The 13,844-nt window shown below is 50.3% G+C and overlaps 1 protein-coding gene across 1 annotated transcript; it reads right to left on the minus strand.

The window, feature by feature from the left end:
* Positions 1 to 1,543: 1,543 nt before the first annotated feature.
* LOC132390297 (translocon-associated protein subunit delta-like) lies at positions 1,544 to 10,840 on the minus strand. The gene is made up of 6 exons (XM_059962914.1): positions 10,684 to 10,840; positions 8,397 to 8,515; positions 7,642 to 7,716; positions 3,414 to 3,503; positions 2,454 to 2,519; positions 1,544 to 1,778 (listed from the first exon to the last, which is right to left on the minus strand). The coding sequence occupies exons 1-6, from the start codon at positions 10,751 to 10,753 to the stop codon at positions 1,674 to 1,676; spliced, it is 525 nt and encodes a 174-aa protein (XP_059818897.1). The 5' UTR covers positions 10,754 to 10,840; the 3' UTR covers positions 1,544 to 1,673.
* Between the last annotated feature and the right edge of the window lie 3,004 nt (positions 10,841 to 13,844).

Consider the following 13,844-nt stretch of genomic DNA (forward strand, 5'->3'; position numbering starts at 1 on the left):
GGCCTAGCAGGCCAAATTCTGCTCCCCCACAGGAAGGATGTGGGGCTCTTTGTAGAGGGGGAGGGGTAGACCCGATCGAGGTTTCTAAAAATCCGAGACAGTCTGTACCCCAGGTCTTAGATTAGGGGCCATACATTTAAGGATAAGATGGGGAAAGTTTAAAGGAGACATTCACTGGGTGGTCCACATGTGGAGCGAGCTACCAGGAAGCGTTCTCTGATTGGAACAGGAGTCCACACTCAGCTTTAGAGGACCTGAGGGACAACTTCTTATGCCAGAGGGTGGTCCATATGTGGAACAAGCTGCCAGAGGAAGTGGTTGAGGCAGCTACGTGACATTTAAAAGGGATTTGGATAGGAGAGGAGGGATATGAGCCGAATGTTTAGAGGGGAATTTCAGTAAGCGTGACCCAGATGGGCCGAAGGGCCTGTTTTCATGCTCTGTGATCAATCCTCCATGCACGCTTCTACCCCGATCCCTAGGCTATGCCGTGGTAGTGTAAAGCGCAACCGAGTTCCTCCAGCAGTGTGCTTGTGCTGCCCAGATTTCCAGCATCTGCAGATTTCAGTCCTGGAATCATTCTCGTGGACCTCCTTTGAACCCTCTCCAACATCCAGCACATCCTTTCCTAATTAAGGGGCTGAAAACTGCTCACAATATCTCAAGTAAGGCCTCACCAGTGCCTCAGCATTACAGCCTTCCTTTTATAATTCACGCCCTCTTGAAATGAATGCTAACACTGCGTTAGGGAATATTCTATAGTTAGTGTATATAGCAAATAATAACCCCAATGGCAACCAATCTTCACATCCGGATATGGATTGTAGTTTGAATTTGAAACGCAGCTCCAAATAGTAAATTTCAGACCAGGAAACACCCAAAGGACTGATGTATGTCTGCATATGCATGAAAGCATTCAACATCCAATTGCATTCAGACCACAGTGAGCAACATTCACTTTAGCTGCGTTAGGCATTTTGAAAACTGCATGCAACTCAAGAGAAGCATTATGGAAATTGTCCTGTTACCTCTGTTCTTTAACATATAGAAACGTTGGGTCAGGGAGTCCCGTCTCTCTCGAGTGTGTCCTGAGTAAACTTCTACATCTACCAGCTGCGTCTCTCTGCTGACTTTGCTCACAGTCACAATTGCACTCAGCTTCCTCACTACCGACTCAACCCACAGAAGACCCGAGGGACAATGTCTTCATGTAGAGTGTGCAGGGTATACAAGCTGCAGAGGAAGTGCTCAAGCTGGGTACAATCAAACAATCCATCTAGGTGCTTTCTGAGCATATGGGCAAACGGAACTAGCCCAGCTGGCAGAGGGGCAGAAGGGCCTGTTCCCTGACTCGATGCAAAGCCTCACCAATGTCTAGTACAACCGCAGCATAACGTCCCAATTCTTGTACTCAGTGCCAGTCCTCTTCACCTCCGTCTACATATTGAGGGAACCAGGTACCTAGTTCCTTCTGTTCTATAACACTACTCCGATGGGCCAAGTGGCCTGTCCCTACATTTTCAAGTGAGAGCAGACCAGAACGTACAAAAATTATTTTATTCCGCAGTTCGTTAGTTTCCACGCCGGGCGACCAGAAATGAGTAGACCCTCAGACCCGTCAGACCCTCACCCAATCGAGCACGGCACCCCCCTCCTCTGTCCCACTGCCCTCCTCAAGCCTGGATGTTGCTCTTGGCACTGAAGGCTAGGTAGTAGACCAGGAGTCCGATGGCAGCAGCAACCACCTCCGTTGCAACCCAGGGACCGTTCCAGGCTCCCTGCCGGGAAGTAGACAGAGAGAGAAGGGGTGGAAGGGAAGGAGGGAGAGAGCACACAGAGGCATCAGAATAGGCAGAACTGGAGACCCTCGCACACCGCCCCCCAACCTCCGCACAACCACACAGGAGTGCACTCACGGTGTGCGCCTGTGCGCAGATCACTCCCCCCCCCCCCCCCCCAGCTCATACACACACACCCTACTTCCCTACTTCTGCAGCCCAGAATACACAGGGCAACCAGCCTCCCTCCCCCCCAGCACACGCGCAGCCTATACAGATTTAACGTCCCATTTCTCCCCCCATTCTGTTATTGTTTCCTTGTAGCACCTCAATGTGCTGACGTGATAGTAATCTATTTCAAGGTATGCAAGATTTCTACTGTACACGGGTACCTCTATTTATTTATAGAGATATGCACAGAACTCGTACTTCTGGCCTTTTGAACCACTCTGTCCCACAACCCCCGATTTAACCCTAGCCTAATCATGGGGCAATTTACAATGACCGATTAACCTACCAACCGGCACGTCTTTGGACTGTGGGAGGAAACTGGAGCTCCCGGAGGAACCCCATTCGTTCACCGGGAGAACGCACAATGAAAGTGGGACTGACCGACCCTGGTGGTGGTGTCTGTGCACCCACTCCCGGCCCCTCCTAACACAGACAGCTACTTACCCGGTGGTCAACACTGACAGCAAACAGGGGCTTCGTGGCTGTGTAGTCCTCTTTGTTCCTCTGAGCCTTTTGGGGGTGGTGGGGGGGGGGGGGGAAGAGTTCAAGTTTATTGTCATTCACCGTGTATACAGCTAAACAGAGCAATATCCCTCCAGACCAAGGTGCACAACGCAAAGTGATATTACCACAAATAGCAATCATTCCAAAACAATAAAATCTATTTCAGATGATTGACATTTAACACAAAGTGCGTTTATGTCACACTTATAAAGTAAACGGTGTAAAGCTACTGGCACTTCATATGTGATGAGGCCTGGGAGACGGCAGGGAGTTCAGTCATCTCACGGCCTGTGGGGAGAAGCTGTTTCCCATCCCAACAGTCCTTGATGCTATGGTGCCTCCTGCCTGATGGTACGGGGGCTAAACAGATTGTTGGACGGATGGGAGGGATCACTGACAATGCTGCATTGATAAATATCTCGGATGGGTGGGACAGACCCCCGATGATCTTCCCAGCAGTGCTTACAATCGTTTGTGGGCTCTTGCAGTCAGATGCCCTGCAATTCCGGTATTAGACGGTGATGCAGAGAGGGAATTAGGGAATGGTGGGGTGTGGATTTGAGAACAGGGACTGGGGGCAGAAATGGGCAAACAGGGTGTTCAGTGGTATTCATCGATGTCAGGTCAATGACCGCGCCCACCTCATTCACAATTTAAAGATTCAGCATGGTTATTAGGCCTTTCGGCCTAATACATAGTCGAAACTTAGTTCATGCTCCGCAGCGGGATTGAGTTGCAGCTCTTGCTTCAAAAGAGCCAATAGTCCACGTTGACCATTCACCACCCCCTTATAATCTCCCCCCCTCGACTTCCCCAATGCCCTCAACCTTGCGCCAACCCGTTACGCCCAAGGGGGAGGGGGGGAGAGGTGTGGAAATCCATCCCACACGCGTCACTCACTTTCCTCAGGGCGCTGTAGGACTCCTCGTCGAAGAACTTCACCTCGTACGTCCCGGACCTGGCCAACTTGTGCTCGGCACTCCAGGAGACCTGCGGGGAGGAGGGAGGAGGCGCTCAGCGGGATGTGCAACCCCAGTAACTGGTTTATTATTAACATATAGGTGCTCGTCACTGCCTCTACTTATTCAGGAGGCCAAAGATATTATTTTTTAAACTATTATTTCTTTCTTTTTGCATTTGCAGTTCGTTTTTTTTGGCACACTGCTGGAACGCCCAAGTTGGTGCAGTCTTTTATTGATTCTATTACGGTTATTATTCTATTTTGGATTGAGTATGCCTGCAAGAAAATGAATCTCAGGGTTGTATACAGTGCAACAGATGTGCTTTTATAATTAATTTAATTTGAACTTCAAAATTCAGCATGCCTGAGTCACAGCTCACACTGACGCTCCACAGGAAGAATCCTATCCGGATGAATCACGGCTCGGCACGGTAACCGCTCCGCCCGGGACCGCGGAGAGTGGCGGACACAGCTCAGCACACCACGGAAACCAGCCTCCCCTCCACGGACTCTGCCCCAGTAAAGCAGCCAGCAGGATCAAAGATCCCCGGCTCCCCCCTCGGACATTCTCTCTTCTACCCCGTCCCATCGGGCAGGAGACACAAAAGCCTGAAAGAACGTCCAACCAGGCTCAGGGACAGCTTCTACCCCGCTGTTGTCAGACTAACGAAGGGGATGCTAAGATGGACTCTTGACCTCACGATCAACCTCGTTATGGTCTTGCACCTTATCATTAACCTGCACTGCACTCTCTCTCTGACTGTGACACTCTATTCTGTTATTGTTTTACCATGTTCTACCTCAATACTCTGTGTAATGATCTGATCCGCAAGACAAGCTTATTTCCCTGTATCTCGGCTACAGGAGCCAGACGACACACACCGTCACCAGGTTCAGGGACAGCGACTTCCTTCAACCGTGCAGATTTTCCAATCAACCAGCACAAACTTAACCTCCACCTCGGGATAACAACAGTAGAGTATATTCACTTGCCCCATCACTGAACTGTTCCAACAACCTACACACTCTTCATCTCAAAATGTATTGCTTATTTATTATATTTTCCCGTTGTATTTGCACGGTTTGTTGTTGTTTGCACATTGGCCGTTAGTTGAGGCTTTCGCTGGTTCTATTGTGGGTCTAGGGTTCACTGAGTATGCCCAAGGAAACCAATATATGGTGCCACATATAAACTTTGAACTTTGTACAACAGTGGTCTTTGATTTTGTTACACTGTGGATGTTTATTTCATGTCAGAACTGTATGATTCATGTTTTCCTTGTAAATGTTGTGTCTCTGACGCTGCGTGCTGAGAGATTTTCATTGCGGATGACTGTACCTCAAACTTTCTTGACTCCTTGCCTTTTCCAGACCGGTGGGGGGGGGGGGGGGGGTAGTGGTCACTGCACTGGTGGACACTAGGACCCAGGGATGACCATTAGTCACAGAAACAGACAGACTACTGATGCAAAGAATTCAGCCCACTGAATCTGCTCCACCATTCCACCATGGCTGATTTATTTCCCCGCTTAATCCCATTCTCCTGCCTTTTTCTCCCCATAAATGTTTACACACTAACTAATCAGGAATCGATCAACCTGTGCTTTAAATATACACAATGGCTTGGCATCCACAGCCATCGATGGTAACGAATTACAAAGATTCACCGTCCTCTGGCTGCAGAGATTCCTTCCCATCTCTGTTCTAAAGGGACATCCTGGAATTCTGAGGCTGTGCCCTGTTTCTAGCCTCCCCCACTTTAGAAACCATCCTCTCTTCATCCACTATCTTGGCCTTTCAATATTTGGTAGGTTTCAACAAGATCCCTCCTGCCCTCAATCTTCTAAACTCCAGCGAGTACAGGAGGCCCAGGGCCAAAGAGTCCTCATGTTAACCCTTTCATTCCCATGATCATTCTTGTAAAACTCTGCTGGCCCATCTCCAACATCAGAACATCCTTTATTAGATCAGGGGGCCCAAATCTGCTAACAATAATCCAAATTTGGTCTGCCTTGCAAGACCTTACATCCTTACCTTTATATGCTTGTCCTCTTGAAATGAATGCTAACATTGCATTTGCCTTCCTCACCACAGACTCACCCTGCAAATTAACCTTTAGGGAACCCTGCACTAGGACTCCCAAGTCCCTCTGCAAGTCGGATTTTTGAAATCACCCTCGATTTAGAAAATAGACCACGCCTTTATTCCTTCTTCCAAAGTGCGTGACCACACACTTCAACATTGTATTCCATCTGCCACTCTTTGCCCATTCTCCTAAACTGTCCAAGTCCTCCTCCTGACTTTCTGCTTCCTCAACACCGTCTGATCCACCTTTATATTGCCCGCAAACTCGGCCACAAAGTCATCAATTAAATCATCCAAATCACTGACATATAACGTGGGAAAAAAGTGGTTCCTACACTGACAGCTGAGGTACAGCACTGGCCACCGGAGCCAATCAGAAAAAGCCCCCTTTCGTCCCCCTCTTTGTCCCCTGCCAATCAGCCAATGCTCCATCTATACTAATACCTTATTAAGCAGCCTCATGTGCAGCACCTTGTCAAGAGCCTTCTAAAAATCCAAGTAAACAACATCTACTGACTCTCCTTTGACTATCCTGCCTGCTATTTCCTCAAAGAATTCCAGCAGATGGTCCTTTGAAGATAAAATTATAAAGTAATTGGGGAAAGTAAAAATAAATACTAAAATTATTTTGAACTCCATGGAGCATATGGGGATCCTCCGATATCCAGGCAATCTTTCTCTTCTTTCTTTCTTTTTTTTCTTTCTTTAGACAAGGGTTAAGGGGGGGAGGGTTAATATTATTTTTTCTCTTTCTTACTATTTTATCATTACATTTATTCTTTGTAATTTTCAAAAAAAATTAATAAATAAATAAACATACAAACAAACAAAAAAAAAATTCCAGCAGATTTGTCAGGCAAGATTTCGCCTGAAGGAAACCACACTGATCTCAGCTTCCTCAGAATCAGAATTATTATCACCGGTGTGTGTCGTGAAATTTGTTAACTTAGCAGCAGCAGTTTATTGCAATACATAATCTAGAAGAGAAAATAATAATAAATAAATAACAGTATACGCATATTGAATAGATTAAAAACTATGCAAAAACAGAAATGTATATTAAAAAAGTGAGGTAGTGATCATGGGTTCAAAGTCCATTTACGAATCAGATGGCAGAGGGGAAGAAGCTGTTCCTGAATTGCTGAGCGTGTGCCGTCAGGCTTCTGATGAAAAAGGGTGCTGGGGATCCTTAATGATGGATGCTGCCTTTCTGAGACACCACTCCTAGAAGATGTCCTGGGTGCTTTGTAGGCTAGTGCCCAAGATGGAGCTGACTAGATTTACAACCCTCTGCAGCTTCTTTCAGTCCTGTGCAGTAGCTCTACTGCCGCCCCTCCCCCCAATACCAGACAGTGATGCAGCCTGTCAGAATGCTCTCCACGGGACAACTATAGAAGTTTTCACATGTATTTGTTGACATGCCAAATCTCTTCAAACTCATAATGAAGTACAGACACTGTCTTGCCTTCTTTATAACTGCATCGATATGTTGGGGCCAGTTTAGATCCTCAAAGATCTTGACACCCAGGAATTTGAAGCTGCTCACTCTCTCCACTTCCGATCCCTCTGTGAGGATTGGTATGTGTTCCTTCATCCTTCCCTTCCTGAAGTCCACAATCAGCTCTTTCATCTTACAGAGACTGAGTGCCAGGTTGTTGCTGCGACATTAGTTGGCATCTCTCACTCCTGTATGCCCTCTTGTCACCATCTGAGATTCTACCAACAATGGTTGTATCGTCAGCAAATTTAAAGATGGTATTTGAGCTCTGCCTAACCACACAGTTATGGGAAAAGAGAGAAAAGAGCAGCGAGCTAACCACGCACCCGAGATGCGCCAGTGTTGATCGTCAGCAAGGAGGAAGTGTTACCACCGATCCACACAGATTGTGCTCTTCTGGTTAGGAAGTCGAGGATCCAGTTGCAGAGGGAGGAACAGAGGCCCAGGTTCTGAAACTTCTCAATGAGGATTGTGGGAATGATGTTCCTGACATAACACCAAACATCAGGGAGGTGAGGGCTCCGTCAGGGGGCCAGTGCACTCATCCTCCCCCCACCACTGGCCATCCCAATCACCCCACATACCTGGTAGCGTCCCACGTCTTGCCCTCGGGTGACGGGAAACTGCTTGCCGTCAACGTCTGCATAGAGTGCAACGTTCTGAAGGAAACAGTGACAGAGGGAAGGGCAAGTTAAAGCAACACGATAGTATGGAGGAGTCAGGGACGAGGGGACAGAGGGACTCTGAGGACTGACACAGGGCTGTGGGGAGAGAGTGGGATGATAGGATTAGTTTGGGGACTGACACAGGGCTGTGGGGAGAGAGTGGGACAGTGGGATTAGTTTGGGGACTGACACAGGGCTGTGGGGAGAGAATGAGACAGTGGGATTATTTCGGGGACTGACACAGGGTTGTGGGGAGAGAGTAGGACAGTGGGATTAGTTTGGGGACTGACACAGGACTGTGGGGAGAGAGTGGGACAGTGGGATTAATTTGGGGACTGACATAGGACTGTGGGGAAAGAGTGGGACAGTGGAATTAGTTTGGGGACAGACACAGGGCTGTGGGGAGAGAGTAGGACAGTGGGATCAGTTTGGGGACTGACACAGGGCTGTGGGGAGAGAGTGGGACAGTGGGATTAGTTTGGGGACTGACACAGGACTGTGGGGAGAGAGTGGGACAGTGGGATTAATTTGGGGACAGACACAGGGCTGTGGGGAGAGAGTGGGACAGTGGGATTAATTTGGGGACAGACACAGGGCAGTGGGAAGGGAGCGAGGTGCTAGGATTAGTTCGGGGTCTGTCATACCATGAACTCTGATCACTTTCCCGTACTCACCTGTGCACCATTTTTGCAGGTGAGGGAAATTTCGACAATGAAGACAGTTTCGGATGAGATGACCGCATCCGACGTCGTGTAATAAGACGGGACAATCGAGGGCTCAGTGCATGTCTCCGCTGTGGACAAGGAGACCAGCATTAGCACCAGAACAGCCACTCTGCGTGGAAACAGATGCAGAGTCCAGAGGAGTGGAGTCTGCCCCCGGGCTGGACCACACAACCCGCTAAGGGAATCGAAAGAGCCCCTTTTATAAATTGTATTTTACTCTCCCTAATTTTCTTACAACTCTCAATCACAAGAGATCCTGCAACACACACACAAAATGCTGCAGGAACTCAGCAGGTCAGGCAGCATCTATGGAGATGAATAAACAGTCAACGTTTCAAGCCGAGATCCTTCGTCTGGACTAGAAAGAAAGGGGATAGAAGGTGGGAGGAAGGGTGTTGGAGTGGAACAAGCTGGTAAGAGAGACCGGTCGAGTGGGTGGTGTTGGGGAGGGGTACGATGTGAGATACTGTGAAATGATTGGTGGAAGAGGCTGAAGGAGCTGGAATCTGATAGGACAGAGTGGACCATGGGAGAAAGGGAAGGAGGAGGGCACCAGAGGGAGGTGATGGACAGGCGAGAGGAATCAACCTACATGTTATACAACATGGGTGATCATGGTTTTGTCTGTAATTGTTCTTGGGAAATTTTTCCAAAGAAGTGCTTTCCCGTTGCCGCGTTCTGGGCAGTGTCTTTACAGGAAGGGTGACCCCGGTCATTATCGATACTCTCTCTTCAGAGATTGTCTGCCTGGCATCAGTGGTCACATAACCAGGACTTGCGATGTGCACCAGCTGCTCACACGACCCTCTACCTGATCAGGGGGGGTGCTATGCCTTGCCCAAGGGTGACCTGTAGACTAGTGGAGGGAAGGAGGGCCTCACACCTCCTTTGGTAGGACCGCACCCTGCCACCCGGTGAGATGAACGGGGAAGGGAAAAAGAGCGAAGGTTAAAGAAATCGGTGTTCAAGCCGTCAGGTTGGAGGCTACTCGGATGGAACGTGAGATTTTGAAACTCTCACTAGAGACGTTGGTGCTAATAAAGCCGACTACTCCACCGGCCTGAGAGGGGCCTCACCCTGCGAGCAGCCGGGGCCCTGGACGGAATTCAAACAGAACTGGGTGGCCACCGGACGATTCTGCAAGATGGAGTGAAGGTAGCACCGATGCAGGGGATCAGGTGGGTGCCCCCCCCCACTCCCCGGAGCAACTTGCAAACGAACTGTTACCACACCAGGAAGGACCATTTGGGACCCTGAATGGTGGTGAAGGGGCAGGTGCAGCTGGGGTAGGTGCCCAATGGCGATAATGCTTGGCCCTCGGAGGAAGGCATTGTACAAGACGGCGACAGCTGTATAAAATGCTGGAGGAGACCGCACTCAGTGTACTGCATATAGTTTTGGTCCCCCTGCTGTGGCGGTGTGGAGCGACATCTCCACCAAAGGAGGCGCGAGGCGCTCCTCCTCTCCGCTTGGCCTGCAGGTCACCCATTGGCAAGGTGTTGCTGCCGGGCAACCCTGCGGGGTGGGGGGAGGATCTTTACAAAACGGTGGGTGGGGGCTCAGGAAAACCCCACAAGCCCCCTCAGCACCCAAGCAGGAGCAGACCGTGCACTGGCGTAAATGCCCCCCAACTTCAAGCCCAGTTGGCAGCCGGGCGCTCTCCTGTATTTACACGCCGATCGTGCCAGCTTCAACCCCTACCCAAAAGCCCATCAAAGGGCATTCCCACAATTTCCCCTTACACGCAGGGAGGCCAAATGGCACCGTCTCTGAATAAGCATCCCTGTTCCTCCCCCCTCCCCCCACTGAAGTGGCATGACTGCACTCAGCAAGATCCCACAAATTACAGATGACCGCCCCTCCTTCGGACCCCAGTTGACCGCCTGTACCCTGGGCACAGCATGATCCCACTAAATCCCTCCAAAACAAGCAGCAGCTTTACATCGGTAAACGCTCGGATCTCTGGCCCCAACTGACGCTGAACTCCACTGCCCCTGTTCACACAGACCCCACCCCTCGCCACCAACACCAGCGGTCCTCCTTTGGATCAACCGGCCGCTAAGCCCTGCCCCACCCTCCTCCCAACCCCCAGATCCAAGTGGGAATGCAGAGCAAGATCCCAGCCCCAAGGACACGTCACCCAGGGCCGGGGACGACGGCAGGGGGGGATCTTGGCGCTTCCCGCCCCAGGGCCAGGTCTCCCCTCCCGCCCCTAGCTGCAGGTGACCTCGCTCACCGGCACACAGGCAGGCGACAGCCGCTACGAGGACCGCCAGCACCGAGACCCGCCGCCGCCACCACTCCATCGCTTCGTTTCCGTCCGGCTCCCGCGGCACCACGGGATAGCCGGCGGTCCTCCCATGCCGGGTGGGAGGACCCGGACCGCAGCACCCGCTGACAGCTCCAGCGCCCCCTATCGTCCGGGACGATCAGACTGACGCATGCGTGACAACCAGCTCCCACTCAAACCAACTGGCACATGCGCATGTCTCCCTCTATTCTCCAGGTTGGAGGAGTGACCTCATATTCGATATGAACATTGATTTCTCTAAATCCTGTTAATATCACTCCTCTTCCCTCCTTCTCAGCTGCACAACGTGGTAAACTCAGTCAGCTCCATTATGGCCACCAGCCTCCCCAGCACGGAGGGCATCTTAAAGGCGGCACCCATCATTGAGGACCTCCATTGCCCAAGACCTGCCCTCTTCTCATTGCTACCGTCAGGAGGGAGGTGCAGGAGCCTGAAGACACACCCTCAATGATTCAGGAACAGCTTCTTCCCCTCTGCCATCAGGGAGGAGGTACAGGAGCCTGAAGACACACCCTCAATGATTCAGGAACAGCTTCTTCCCCTCTGCCATCAGGGAGGAGGTACAGGAGCCTGAAGACACACCCTCAGTGATTCAGGAACAGCTTCTTCCCCTCCGCCATCAGGGAGGAGGTACAGGAGCCTGAAGACACACACTCAATGATTCAGGAACAGCTTCTTCCCCTCTGCTATCAGATTTCTGAATGGACAATGAACATAGAAAATAGGTGCAGGAGTAGGCCATTCAGTATGATCATGGCCGATCATCCAACTCAACCCATGAACGCTACTTCACTACTTCTTTGCGCGACTGATTTAACATAAATTAGAGATTTGTTACTCTATTTCACATTTATTATTATGTACTGCTGCCACAAAACAATAAGTTCACGACACATACCAGTGATCTTAAAACTGATTCTGATCTTAATTTTCCATTCAAGATCCAAGATTTTTTAATGCCATTTCCCGTACACATCTGTAATGGAGAACGAAATAATCGTTACTCCGGATCCTATGCAGCACAATGAGATAAAGCACATAACAATAATAAAGGTAGATAGACAGATTCTTTATTGATCCCAAAGGAAATTACAGTCACAGTAGCACAGATACACAAATATTGGAAGATAATTAAACATAATAAAAAAATAAGTTATGTCAAACAGTCATCACTTTCCCAGCCGTAGGTTGACTCATTATAGAGCCCAATAACCAAGAGTAAGAATGACCTCATCTAGCAGTCTTTGGAGAAGCCCAGTTGTCTCAGTCTATTACTGGAAGTGCTCCTGTTCAGCCAAAGCAGCATGCAGTGGGTGAGAAACATTGTCCAGGATGGCCAGGACTTTCCGTAGGGTCCTTTGTTCTACCACAGCCTCCAGTGTGTCCAGTTTGACTCCTATAATAGAGCCAGTCTTTCTAATGTCTATTGAGCCTGTTGGCATCACCCGTGTTGATGCCATTGCCCCAGCACACCACCAGATTGTACTGGTGACAACAGACTGGTAGAACACGTGAAGGAGAGGCCTGTACACTCTAAAGTGCCTCAGCCTCCTCAGGAAGTAGAGGCGACTCTGGCCCTCCTTGTACACAGCCTCTGTGTCAGTGCTCCACTCAGCATCCAGGTGCACCCCTGGGTCCTCACCACCAATAGTAACAGGGAGCAATGCAGTGCAAAAATATCACAATCAATATAAAGATATAGGACGGTTTATCTACATACATTGATTGTCCTACTATTCAGTGACTGATGGGAAATGTAGTGGTGGTTGGGGGTGTGGACTGGTGGGTTAGTGGATGGAGGTTAGTGTCCTGACGAAGGGTCTCGGCCCAAAACGTCGACAGTGCTTCTCCTTATAGATGCTGCCTGGCCTGCTGTGTTCCACCAGCATTTTGTGTGTGTTGTTTGAATTTCCAGCATCTGCAGATTTCCTTGTGTTTAGGGAATGGAGGTGTTGCTCAGCCTTGGGGCAAATAACTTGTATTTGAGTCTGGTGGTCCTGGCATGGATGCTACGTAGCCTGGCGGGAGTGGGGCAAACAGTCCATGAGCAGGGTGGGTGGGATCCTCTGTGATGTTACTGGCCCTTTCCCGGCACCTTTCTGTACATATGTCATTGATGGTGGGCAGGCTGGACAGCTTTGACTGGCCGTTGTAGACACTTCCTGTCTGCCACAGTGAGGCGATGCCTCTTGTCGGAATGCAGAAGGACATGAGGATAGACGTGCGTAGTCCAGCTCTCTCCAGCCTCCCCAGGAAGCAGGGGCATTGGGGACCTTCCCTGATTGTGTAGGATGTGTTCTGGGACCGGGAGAGGTTGTGCGAGACAGGAGGGGGCGGGGGCCGGAGGGGTTGTGTATCCCGACTAACTGAGGTCTCTTCATTAGGAGGTCCAGTTGCACAGTGACATATCTAGACCGAGGGGGAGAAGATTGTTCAACAAAGGACGATAGTGTTGAATGCCAGACTGAAATTCAGAAGAGCGTTCTAGCATAAGTGTCCTTGTTTTCAAGGTGTGTCGGAGCCAGGTGCATGACAGACCCACGTCCTGCTTCCTGCCTTACCCTTTCCCACCTCCTCACCTGCCCATTGCCTCCCTCTGTTGCCTCTCCTCCTTCCCTTCCTCCCGCGGTCGCTTCTCCTCTCCTATCAGCCCATTTCCCTTTCCCGCCTCTCAATCCCTTACTTCAACACCCCCTCCCCCACCCATCTACCACCCCCCTCACCTGGGATCACCCATCACCTGACAGCTCATACACCTCCCCTCCTCCCTGCCCCCTCACTTCCGCTGCTGCCTCCCCGGCCTCCAGCCCTGAAAAAGGGGGTCAGCCCGAAACACCGACTGTTGGTTCCCCACCTGACCTGCTCAGCTCCTCCAGCATTGTGTCTGAGTCTGTGTCTGAGTCTGTGTCTGAGTCTGTGTCTGAGTCTGTGTCTGAGTCTGTGTCTGAGTCTGTGTCTGTGTGTCTGTGACTGGGTCTGTGTGTCTGTGTCGGTGTCGGTGTGTGAGTGTGTGTGTGTCTGTGACTGTGTCTGTGTGTGTGTGTGCGCGCGCGTGTGTCTGTGTCTGTCTGTGTGTGTGCACGCGT

This window comes from Hypanus sabinus, unplaced genomic scaffold, assembly GCF_030144855.1.
Source record: "Hypanus sabinus isolate sHypSab1 unplaced genomic scaffold, sHypSab1.hap1 scaffold_842, whole genome shotgun sequence".
In the NCBI taxonomy this organism is placed as follows: Eukaryota; Metazoa; Chordata; class Chondrichthyes; order Myliobatiformes; family Dasyatidae; genus Hypanus; species Hypanus sabinus.